The 12,637-nt window shown below is 40.0% G+C and overlaps 1 protein-coding gene across 2 annotated transcripts in view; it reads right to left on the minus strand.

Moving 5' to 3' along the window:
* zc3h7ba (zinc finger CCCH-type containing 7Ba) overlaps positions 1–12,637 on the minus strand; it is a 35,090-nt gene that overhangs the window by 6,850 nt on the left and 15,603 nt on the right. For both annotated transcript variants that reach the window (XM_077202371.1, XM_077202370.1), the window contains exons 14-20: positions 11,676–11,881; positions 10,390–10,490; positions 8,178–8,359; positions 4,399–4,454; positions 2,972–3,201; positions 2,784–2,889; positions 32–140 (exon numbers count right to left, since the gene is read on the minus strand). In XM_077202371.1, coding sequence (XP_077058486.1) covers positions 32–140; positions 2,784–2,889; positions 2,972–3,201; positions 4,399–4,454; positions 8,178–8,359; positions 10,390–10,490; positions 11,676–11,881 — 990 coding nt within the window. The remainder of the gene's footprint in view (positions 1–31; positions 141–2,783; positions 2,890–2,971; positions 3,202–4,398; positions 4,455–8,177; positions 8,360–10,389; positions 10,491–11,675; positions 11,882–12,637) is intronic.

Below are 12,637 nucleotides of genomic sequence, written 5' to 3' on the forward strand. Positions count from 1 at the left end.
GTGTTGACTGCGTGTTAGGTGTGACGCTCACAGCCGTTGTTCTTCATGTACGTCCACAGCTCCTTCTCCTCCTGACTGTGAGCGAATGAACAGTTCCCGATGTAATGACATTTACGCTGCTTCAGCACATGGATGCAGATCTGTGGAGAAACACTCAGTGTTAGAGGCCAAGAGCTCACAGTTGCAGCATCCTTATTAAATAATGTTTCAGCAGAGCTGCCCCGAGCCTTTTGGGGCCCCCTCCCACTACGTCACCTGTGCTTGACGATTGTTGACACAAATGTCACGCAATAATGATACATTATAAATGAATACAGTGAGGTTATGTATTAATACAAAATAAATACTTAATAAAAAATAGATGCCTACTTAAAAAAGTTTTAACTTTTATTTTACTCTTTTACTAACTTTCTGAAACTTCTTAAAACAAACTGTCTCAAAACATATCAAATAAATTATTTGCTAAAATAATGAAAAAACTGAGTAATTAGAAACATAAGAGCAAGGGTTCAACAATGACAATAATTGTTGAAAACTGTAAAAATAGTATTATTTCTCAATTGTCTCAATATAGTGTATCTGTCCTCAAAATCTATTTTTCCCCTCGGGGCTTGCCGTAGATAGGAATGGGTCAATTGCTGCACAAAACATACCGTAAATAATCATGCAAACATACTTTTATCTTGCTCTTTTTTTTCTCCTCGTCTGTCATTTTCTTCTATTTTCGGCACCAGAGTGATTATACGTCCTTTTTTGTGACATGGCTTAACACTACCGTGACTATGCGCAGTTGCGCACGAATTGTCTATGCACGCGCGAGGTGTCTAGATTATCCGCATTACTTAAACGCTGGCAGACACAGCAGCAGTTGTAGGCAGATATATTGATCATGAAATCAGAATTTTCTTGTCTTTAATTATTCATTCAGTCATATTCATTTGTCACTTGTTTAAGTCATCTAAAAAATATATTTTACTATTTTTCGACTCGATTGGGGGGCCCCGTGGTGGCCAAGGGGCCCCAAGCAGCCGCTTAGTTCGCTTATGCCTCGGGCCGGCCCTGTGTTTCAGCATCCTTATTAAATAAAGTTCTAGCATCCTTATTAAATACATTTCTAGCATCCTTATTAAATAAATTTCTAGCATCCTTATTAAATAAAGTTCCAGCATCCTTATTAAATAATGTTGGTTTTTTTGGCATCAAGATTGTCTGTTAGACGTGGTATTTCACTAGTTTCCCTCGACTAATAAGGTCCTCCATACTATGAGTTTATAACAGTACAAGTTAGGGCTGCCGTCGACTAAAGATTTTTCTAGTCAACTATTAGTTGTTCATTTTAGCCATTAGTCTACTAATCGAGCATTTATATTAACAAACCATAGATCATAATAATGCGCCTTTAATTGTCCATATAAAATACATATAGCCTAATCAGCGCGCAAATTCAAACATAAAGCTTGAACATTTTAATAATTTAGTGGTAATATTTTCTGTGTTTTGGGCTGCAGAGATTAAGTTGACAATGCTGACTCATCATCTCCGCATTAGTGAACACGCATATATGCACATTTCATACGGATTCGTAATGGGAGAATATTTATTATATATTGGAACAAAATTCAAGCTTTCTATAGATATATTTCTCATGTCTGTGAGGCAAGCCTACACTGAGTTTCGGTTCATTTTTGTGATGCGCTCAAGTTCAAGACCGAATCGACAGGAAACGCCATTATATTAAAAAAGCACAAAGTTTTGTTGTTACATTACTCTTATCTGTATGTCACGCTCTCTCCACACACGCCTAATAACAGCGCACATTCGTCTAGGTTAACATTAGAGCGAGCAGACTTGTAAAGTGCTGTTGCATACATGTTTCAAGTGATATATTTGAGGTCGATAAATGACGGACGAATGTTTGGATTTCATGCCGTTAACGATCTGTCCGTTACAGTCTGCGTGATTTCGCCACTTTTTCAAGGGTTTTTTTTCTCTTTCGTCTTAACGACTAATAAAATGTTGGTCGACTAAGCCTCTTCAAGTCGTCTAATGGTTAGTCGACTATTAGGGGTCAGCCCTTGTACAAGTATATCATATAGAGAATAGTACAGAGTAGTGGTCGACCGATATTGTTTTTTTGATGGCCGATGCCGATATCGTAGAGACCAGGATATATACTTTATATTTATTTGAATCAATATTTAATAAATTAGAAAAAAAACATGCTTATACTTTAGATGGCAACTTCTTGAATCTGCAATCCTATTACAGTATTTTTCACAAATAAAGTAATTTTTAAAAAATATATGAATATGTGAATAAAAAGGAAGTAAACACTGTAACAGGGCACTCAGTAATCTGGTCATTTCATGCGCACTGGTAATCATATTTTTTTAAAATAAAGACTTTTTTTGACTTCGACTTTTGACAAGGTAAAGCTAATTTTACATACAGCACACAGTGAAAACGATATGAATATGACACAGTGGGCACCTAGATATAGCACAGCATATTTTATATTTCATATAATATTTTAAAATTCATATTTTAGTTTTTCCATCACGTCTCCTGTGAAGCTTTTCTTCTGTTCGCATTCACTCACTTGTCACTCGCACCGACACGTTTATGCAGGATACAAATGCTCACTTCACAAGATATCACAGCCGGATTCGATTAAATCTGCAAGGTTTGTATGATATATCGGCCGTCCACTAGTAGAGTCCAGCAGGTCAGCTAACCTCATCTCCTCTGTACATCATCAGAGTAAACGAGTTGTTTTCACTCACGTCGTATTGTTGAGGAAAGGTCTTGGCGTAGGGCACAGGTCTCACAGAGACCCACTTCTTCCTCTCGTGAGACTTGACAAGTAAAACCCTCCTGTCTTTGGTCCAGCTGAAGAGAGACAGACAGAGGAAGAGAGTGAGACGGGTGGTGTGTGTGTTCAGATGTGGTGTGTGTGTGTGTGTGTCTGCACCTGTGTCGGGCTTTAGCGGTGCAGTACTTCAGCGCTCGGTCCGGCTCGCTGACCAGCCCGTCTCTCCAGCACTGACCGCACACGAACTTCAGCATCAGCTCCAGCTCGTGACCTTTGACCTCAGCACTTCCTGTCCCCTGCACCTTCCCATTCGTTTGCTCTGCTCTGATTGGACTTTTTGATTTGGCAGCAGTGATTTTGTTTGGTGATCGTGATGCCAGAATCCCAGGCTGATGAAGAGAGACAGAAAGATCACTACATGCATTATGAATGTACTACTAATTAATGCTGTTCAATAAGTTAGTCATCACTAGTACTCGTGTTCACAGGGATCAAACCTCTAACGCTAACATTACATTTCAAGGATAATTCACCTAAAATAAAATCCCATGAGACTCACGCCATATACGAGCAACGTGAAAAGTCAAGATTTTCACTAAATAATAAATCACATTTCATTTATTCTCTCTCGCTAAAGCCAATCATCTACTTCCAGAAGAGTTGGAAGACCAGCTAAATTTCATAAATGACCATTTATGATTATTTAATTACCCTGGTGCTCTTCTAAAGTTGTATGACCGTCTTTTGCAGAGCACAAATGGAGACATTTTAGAAAATGTTATCAAATAATGGTATGTTTTATTGGCCTTTAAGCATCATTACAGGTATTAGAGGTGCATTGTGTAATATTTAGGAGGATCTGTTTACAGAAATGCAATATCATATACATAACTATGTTTTCAGTGGTGTATAAAGACCTTACTTAATGAACCGTTATGTTTTAATTAGCTTAGATTAAGCCGTTTCTATCTACACACACCGCGGGTCCTCTTACATCGACATGTTTCTACAGGAGCCCTGAACGGACAAACACGTTTCGTCACTATGTTGTTCTTCGTGGAAAGATCAAGCTAAAGTCAGTGAATAAAACACTCACACAATGATGAACAAGTAACAATAATATTCGCAATAACATAGTTTTACTGAATAATTAAGTAAACGTAATTTCTTAATTTATCTTTGTAAAGAAACCTCATTGCTGAACTGGCTACTCTCTGCTGTCTCAGGCGATGACATCACTTCCTGTCGCCACCATAACTTCTGTTGGGTGCAATTCGCAACCTCACCACTAGATGCCGCTACAATTACACAGTGCACTTAAGGAAAATTGACATTAAAACACTGAATTATTTAGTTGTTATAATGAAACATCAATATTAAAAGACCAGAAATAAAATAGAGCAAAATATTAAAAGCACAAATTACTGATCTAAATTAAAATATAATAAACATGTTTTGACAAGCACGAGAAGAAAATTTTAGTCATACAACTTTAGGACAGCACCAGGCTGAATAAATAATGATGCTTATTTAATAAATACTGTGAGATTATATTAACATCATGTAATAATTGAGAAGAGACTCACTCGCTGTTTGTTCCAGTGTTTCTTGGACTCCTGCACGATCTCTTCATGGCTGATTCCTGAACACAGAGACATGAAGTTTATCTGATGTAACGCAGCACCTCAAACACAAAACATCTCTTTGAAACCGTCATTTATTCTTAAATACTTGAGATTGAAATCTGAAGCACAATTGTTCAGCAGCAAATACAGGTATACAAGCGCTGCAAAACATTTCAAGAACGGGCCAATGAAAAAGACTGCATTATTGTAATATTTCTTTTTTATTTTCTATTATTACATTCATAACTGATCTCTTTTTTGTCATTATTATTAATAGTATTGTCATAGTACTATTTATTTTGATAAAGTATTAATTTGTTTTATTTTTTAAGATATTACCATTCTCTTCTAAACAAAATTTGAGTTCATAGCAAGAAAAAATATAGCCAGAAAAAAAGAGAGAAAACAATCGTGTCAATCATTATTGTGCAAAAAATCGTTTTTAGAACGAGTGAAATGAACAATATCAAACATCACAACTCTTGTTTTAATCAAACATCACAACAGCACACTGTGTTGAAAATTGATGAATGAATAAATGCAGATCATGTTTATAATATTTTAGATTGGGAATTTGTATATTTAAACATTTGCTCTATTCTAAAATTATTTTCTATTTTAAATTGTTGGTCTATTTAGTATTTGTGTTTCATTGTAACAGTAAAATTATTCAGTTTTTTAGGACAATTATAATAACGCTGAAAAGTCAATAAAACATCAAATAAAACAAGTGAGCTACATATGAAGTATATACAGCTGACTAATGACTAAATATACAGATGATACTTGACTAAAATAATGTTTTTTGTCCCACTCCAAATGTCACGTTTGTGCATTTTTTTACTTTTTTAGTGCCATGTTGTGTTTTCTGTCGCATGTCAATAACAGGTGTGTAAATGTATTGTGTGTGTGTGTGTGTGTGTAACAGAGTCTCTAATGTATATATTTGTATGTGTGAGATCTCCAGTATGTGTGTGTGAGATCTCCTTTGTGTGTGTACCAGTCTCTAATGTAAGTGTGTGTTTGTGTGTGTGTACCAGAGTCTCTACTGTGTGCGTGTGTGTGCGCGTGTGTGAATGTGTACCCGAGTCTCTAATATGTGTGTGTGTGTTTGTGTGTGTGTACCAGAGTCTCTAATATGTGTGTGTGTGTGTGTGTGTGTGTGTGTATATATGACATCTCCAGTATGTGTGTGTGTGTGTATGTATGAGATCTCCAGTATGTGAGTGTGTGTACCCGAGTCTCTCTGCAGGATCCAGATCTGCAGCTCGATGAGCGAGTGTGTGTGTGTGTGTGTGTGAGTGTGTGTGTGTGTGTGTGTACCCGAGTCTCTCTGCAGGATCCAGATCTGCAGCTCGATGAGCGAGTGTATGTATGTGTGTGTGTGTGTGTGTGTGTGTGTGTGTGTGTGTGTGTGTGTGTACCCGAGTCTCTCTGCAGGATCCAGATCTGCAGCTCGATGAGCGAGTACATGTATGTGTGTGTGTGTGTACCCGAGTCTCTCTGCAGGATCCAGATCTGCAGCTCGATGAGCGAGTGCATGTATGTGTGTGTGTGTATGTGTGTGTGTGTAATCTCCAGTGAATGTGTACCCGAGTCTCTAATATGTGTTTGTGTGTGTGTGTGTGTATATGACATCTCCAGTATGTGTGTGTGTGTGTGTATGAGATCTCCAGTATGTGAGTGTGTGTACCCGAGTCTCTCTGCAGGATCCAGATCTGCAGCTCGATGAGCGAGTGTATGTATGTGTGTGTGTGTGTGTGTACCCGAGTCTCTCTGCAGGATCCAGATCTGCAGCTCGATGAGCGAGTTTATGTATGTGTGTGTGTGTATGTGTGTGTGTGTGTATGAGAACTCCAGTATGTGAGTGTGTGTGTACCCGAGTCTCTCTGCAGGATCCAGATCCAGAGAGTGTATATGTGTGTGTGTGTGTGTGTGTGATCTCCAGTGTGAGTGTGTGTGTACCCGAGTCTCTCTACAGGATCCAGATCTGCAGCTCGATGAGCGAGTTTGTGTGTGTGTGTGAGTGTGTGTGTGTGAGATCTCCAGTGTGAGTGTGTGTGATCTCCAGTGTGAGTGTGTGTGTACCGGAGTCTCTCTGCAGGATCCAGATCTGCAGCTCGATGAGCGAGTGTGTGTGTGTGTGTGTGTGTGTGTGTATGTGTGTGAGTGTGTGTACCCGAGTCTCTCTGCAGGATCCAGATCTGCAGCTCGATGAGCGAGTGTGTGTGTGTGTGTGTGTGTGTGTGTGTGTGTGTGTGTGTGTATGTGTGTGTGTGTGTGTACCCGAGTCTCTCTGCAGGATCCAGATCTGCAGCTCGATGAGCGAGTGTGTGTGTGTGTGTGTGTGTATGTGTGTGTGTGTGTGTGTGTGTGTACCCGAGTCTCTCTGCAGGATCCAGATCTGCAGCTCGATGAGCGAGTGTGTGTGTGTGTGTGTGTGTGTGTATGTGTGTGTGTGTGTGCACCCGAGTCTCTCTGCAGGATCCAGATCTGCAGCTCGATGAGCGAGTGTGTGTGTGTGAGTATGTGTACCCGAGTCTCTCTGCAGGATCCAGATCTGCAGCTCGATGAGCGAGTGTGTGTGTGTGAGTATGTGTACCCGAGTCTCTCTGCAGGATCCAGATCTGGAGCTCGATGAGCGAGTGAGTGTGTGTGTGTATGTGTGTGTGTGTGTATGAGAACTCCAGTATGTGAGTGTGTGTGTACCCGAGTCTCTCTGCAGGATCCAGATCCAGAGAGTGTATGTGTGTGTGTGTGTGTGTGTGTGTGTGTGTGTGTGTGTGTGTGATCTCCAGTGTGAGTGTGTGTGTACCCGAGTCTCTCTACAGGATCCAGATCTGCAGCTCGATGAGCGAGTGTGTGTGTGAGTGTGTGTGTGTGTGAGATCTCCAGTGTGAGTGTGTGTGTACCCGAGTCTCTCTGCAGGATCTAGATCTGCAGCTCGATGAGCGAGTGTGTGTGTGTGTGTGTATGTGTGTGAGTGTGTGTACCCGAGTCTCTCTGCAGGATCCAGATCTGCAGCTCGATGAGCGAGTGTGTGTGTGTGTGTGTGAGTGTGTGTGTGTGAGATCTCCAGTGTGAGTGTGTGTGTACCCGAGTCTCTCTGCAGGATCCAGATCTGCAGCTCGATGAGCGAGTGTGTGTGTGTGTGTGTGTGTGTGTATGTGTGTGAGTGTGTGTACCCGAGTCTCTCTGCAGGATCCAGATCTGCAGCTCGATGAGCGAGTGTGTGTGTGTGTGTGTGTGTGTGTATGTGTGTGTGTGTGTGTACCCGAGTCTCTCTGCAGGATCCAGATCTGCAGCTCGATGAGCGAGTGTGTGTGTGTGTGTGTGTGTATGTGTGTGTGTGTGTGTGTGTACCCGAGTCTCTCTGCAGGATCCAGATATGCAGCTCGATGAGCGAGTGTGTGTGTGTGTGTGAGTATGTGTACCCGAGTCTCTCTGCAGGATCCAGATCTGGAACACGATGAGCGAGTGAGTGTGTGTGTGTGTGTGTGTGTGTACCCGAGTCTCTCTGCAGGATCCAGATCTGCAGCTTGATGAGCGAGTGTGTGTGTGTGTGTGTGTGTGTGTATGTGTGTGTGTGTGTACCCGAGTCTCTCTGCAGGATCCAGATCTGCAGCTCGATGAGCGAGTGTGTGTGTGTGTGTGTGTGTACCCGAGTCTCTCTGCAGGATCCAGATCTGCAGCTCGATGAGCGATTGTGTGTGTGTATGTATGTGTGTGTGTGTTTGTACCCGAGTCTCTCTGCAGGATCCAGATCTGCAGCTCGATGAGCGAGTGAGCGAAGCAGCATCCGTCCTCCCTCTTACAGCCCAGACTGAGCTCATGATGACACACGTCAAACTGACAGTGAGGACTCAGCGCTCGGATCTTACTGTAACTCACAGCGCTGCTCTTCACCACGTGGACCAAACACCTGGCAGACAGAGACACACACAGATACGCTTTACTCATAATATATACACACGGAGGGACAGACAGTTAGATATAATGATAAAAAAACAATTGATGGATGGATGGATGGATGGAACAATAATGAAACGAATGGATTGATGAATGGATAGAAAGAGATAGATACAGATGATAGATGGATGGATATAGATGGAAGGACAGATAGATGATAGAAGGATGGATGGATGTAGTGTTGTCAGAAGTACCAACTTCGGTACCAATTCGGTACTTAAATTTAAAAAATGTGACGATACCAGTCTATCAGCAGATCCCTAATAAATCCTCTGCTTTAAGAGCTCGTGTGTATCTATGCAAGCGCTTGGTGACGAGTGTCAAAGATGTCATTGTTGATCATTGTAGCCAATCAGAGACATGTATGTTGAGCATGTGAACACAGTGGCCAATCAGAGGAGTTTAATGGCTCGTTTCCGCTGAGCGGTACGGTACGGTACAGTACAGTGCGGTTCGGGTCGGTAAACCATGATCCGGCTAGCGTTTCCACCGCCATCAGTACCCTTACTTGATAGGCGTGGTGTTTGCCGGAAAGTAGCGATCGACATCATTTTCGCGCGAAGAAGAAAGCGACATAGTAAACAACAATGGATGACATACAGCAGATCTTGTTCTTGCTTCTCGGGATGTTTGTCACAAGCAACAAGCGCCGACATTAGGGCGTTTCTCAATACCAAGTAGCCTACACAAAGTCCGACTCAGGAGAATGACTCCCGAGGACGCGAGTCCGGTAATTCTGCTAATGGAACAGCGCATTCTTGAAAGCGCCACTCAGCTCGCTCTGCTACTCCGGTTATCTCCGTATGTACATTTTAGGCAACAATAAAACGAAATATGTTATAAAACACCACTCTGCTGCTTTTTGATTTCATTTAAATACATTTTAAACACTATAAGCACACAAATGTGGTTCAGGCACTGCATGCATGTACGGTAGCCTATATTTATAACAAAACTAAATATAAAACACAACCCTGCCTCTTTTCGTTCAAATTTAAAAATATTAAACATATTCCAGGCAATATGTGCATTGGTACAAATGTTGCAATAAACAACATTACAGATGATCTTGTAATAAAATAAAAAATGACAAAACTCAACCCTATGTCTTTTTGTTAAATTTCAGTTTTATCAATAATTGCCATTATTAAATTATAAGTAAAAGGTACAAAAAGCTATACAGTAAAGCTTTAATAACATAAAGCAAACAATTCAGTCAAATATACAAATTCAGCGCTCAAATATATGAAACTTCACTTAGCCTTCTGCCAAAACTATTGGCCAGGGAACAAATTATAGATTCACGAGACCAAAGATCGCCTGTTAGGTCTATACAAGACGAATTATATCTAATGTTTAACCACTACAGAGACGTCAGAGTGAGCGGCAAACATCAGAACGACTAGCCAAGGAAAGGCTGTTCTAGGCGGGGTACATGAGCGCCGAGCGCCCGGTGATTGCTTGGAATGGATCTCAGTCAAATGATCATAAATCTATAAATAAACTACAGATTTGAGCTTTAAAAAACTACATTCTCGCCTGAAAAACTCTTAAAACTGCATTTTGTGACACAATAACAGTAGTATTATATTTCAAATGTATATTAAAAAATGGCGCTTCTAATGCCCTTGTAGCACGCGCAAGTGACGATACTCTGTCAACCAATCAATGTTCTGCAGCGATTCTAGCTCCACCCTTTAGTACAGAACCACTGTGCTAGGTACCCCAACGGAAGGGTACCCAAAAAGTGGTACGGTCCGGTTCGGCTTTTTGGTACCATTCACAACTTTTGACAGTGGAAACGCAAATAATTGCGTACCGTACCGAACTGTACCGTACCGTACCGCTCAGTGGAAACGAGCCATAAGAATCTGTTCAACAGCATCAAAATGCTGGTATCGTCACATTATTAAACTTCAGTACTGACTTGGTTCCGAAGTCGGTACTTTTTGACAACACTGGATGGATGTTGTTCTCACGTACTTCTTCTTGTCTAACTGATGTTGTGTTTGTAGATTGGCACACACAGCTGGATTCTCCTTCCAGCGTCTGCTGATCATTCTGGGTTTACAGTCAAAGCAGGCCTGATGAAGGACAGACACACGTGTGTGTTCACACAGAGAAGAGTTAGCCGTTAGAAACACACGACTCAACATCCACAGCACTGAACCAGGTCATTATTTACACTTTCATAGAATAGTTTTACCAAAATAAATATTAATCTGTGCAAAATGAGGTCACGTACATGATATAAAGTGTAAGTGCTCTAGAAAAAGCTGTTTTGTCCTACATAAGGGGCAGGCTAATTTTTAATTAAAGTGGTCATTAAAAACGTTTTTTTTTTATTTTGTTAATGATTCTAAGAAAATCAAACAACAATACTTTAAAACATTATGCTGAGAAAATATGACAAGCAAAACATGGCAAAATATTAATAATGAACAAACTATGTTTTGGAAGTTGAACATCTAGAATCAACAAGAATGTTTGAAATAATCCAATCATAGTCAATAATGTTATTATATCTTATTTTAACAGATTAAGTTTTAACAAAACAATGTTTGTGTTGATACACATTTAAATGTTGATTCAATTAATATATAAAGGGTTTGAATATTTAGTTTTATTTTGCACTCTCGTCAACCAAATGTTTTCATTGACTAAAATTTAATGCAATTTTTTTGTTAGTTTTATAGTAAAACTGAGTAATATTAATGAATATTACAAGAACTGTTAGACTAAATTTAAAGGACAAATAAATATACAGCTAAAATAAATGCTATTTATATTTTTAACACATTTGAAATGAATTTTAATCATTTTTTATTCTTAGCTTTTATTGTTATTTTTATTTCTTATGCATCTCTCGTGATTTTTTTTACTTTTCTTGTATGTTCATCCATATTGCTTTCTGTTTTATGTTGTTTATATGTTTGTTTATTTGTTAGCTCATTAATTTCCTCTTGTATTATTCATTTATTTTTGTTTTGTTTGTGGTCAACAAGCTTATTTGTCTGATACTTGCCTTTTCAACATCTATATTTGCTTTTTGCTGTTGTTTTCTTAATGTACTTATCTGTATTGCATTCTTTGCTTAATAAAAAAATAAAATTAAAATATAAACTTTTCTTGTAAAGCACTCACTGTATATCAGTAACACCCCATTATAAGACTCTTTTAACTGAGGAATAAATCCATCAGTAAAAATCTCAAGACTGGTATCGAATCGTTTCAATTTTCACCACAAATTGTGTGTGTGTGTGTGTTACCTCACAGAGGAACATGAACATGCCCGTGTGTGTGTTCAGGAGTGTGACGACGCTGAGTGCTTGTCTCTCATTGGTCGCCAGTGGATTGAAGAGCAGCTCTCGGACGAGTAAGCCCCGCCTCTCCTGCGTCCACACGTCAATCTCTTCTTGACAATATGCAAACGTGCAGCCCTCACCGTACTTACACACCTGACTCTCCAACACCTCTACACACACACAGGGAGGATTAAATTAGGGGTGCGCCGATCCGATACTCATTATCGGTATTGCTCCGATACTAGCAATATTTGCCGGATCGGGTATCACCAGACGAGACCATCCAAATCCGATCCGATCCGATATTGTATAGCCTACGTATGTTATTGTTATACAACACAAAATGCACAAAAACATTATAAAGCACTATAATGTTTTCGTGTACTGTATTCCAAGATTTCTGAAGCCATTACATATAGTTTAATGTGAGGTACAGATTTAAATCGTTAAATTAATCTCAAGTGCTTCGCTCCGCTGCGGCTGTCAGTCATTCTCAGCACCCGCTCGGGTAAAACAGTCAACGCGATGAAACTCTCTCCAAGATGAGTCAATGTTCCTATTATTATACTGTAGATCTGTAGATAAAGGTCTATGGTTTGCATAAAAGGACTTTAACGTGCTGGAGTTTCACATGTTACTTTCAACCGGGTGTCTGTTAGATCACAACACAACTCCTCAGTGATCCCAACACTGGAGTAGAGAGCGATATAATTGCTCTTCACACGCACATTAACTGAAATTTAAAACTGTTAAAAGGCTCAAACTAATGAATAAATAAAGAAATATATGTATATCTTACTTTTGTGCTATGAACTTTTCAATGCGAAGCGCTGCGCGCCGTGACTCCATGTTGCTTCGAGCGCATCATTCTGTGCACGGGATGCGCATAAGTGTTTCGTGCCGCTCTGAATTGGAGCCTTTCATAT

The sequence above is a fragment of the Siphateles boraxobius genome, unplaced genomic scaffold (genome assembly GCF_051911475.1).
Source record: "Siphateles boraxobius isolate OS27281-9 unplaced genomic scaffold, OSU_SipBor_1 49, whole genome shotgun sequence".
NCBI classification, from domain to species: Eukaryota; Metazoa; Chordata; class Actinopteri; order Cypriniformes; family Leuciscidae; genus Siphateles; species Siphateles boraxobius.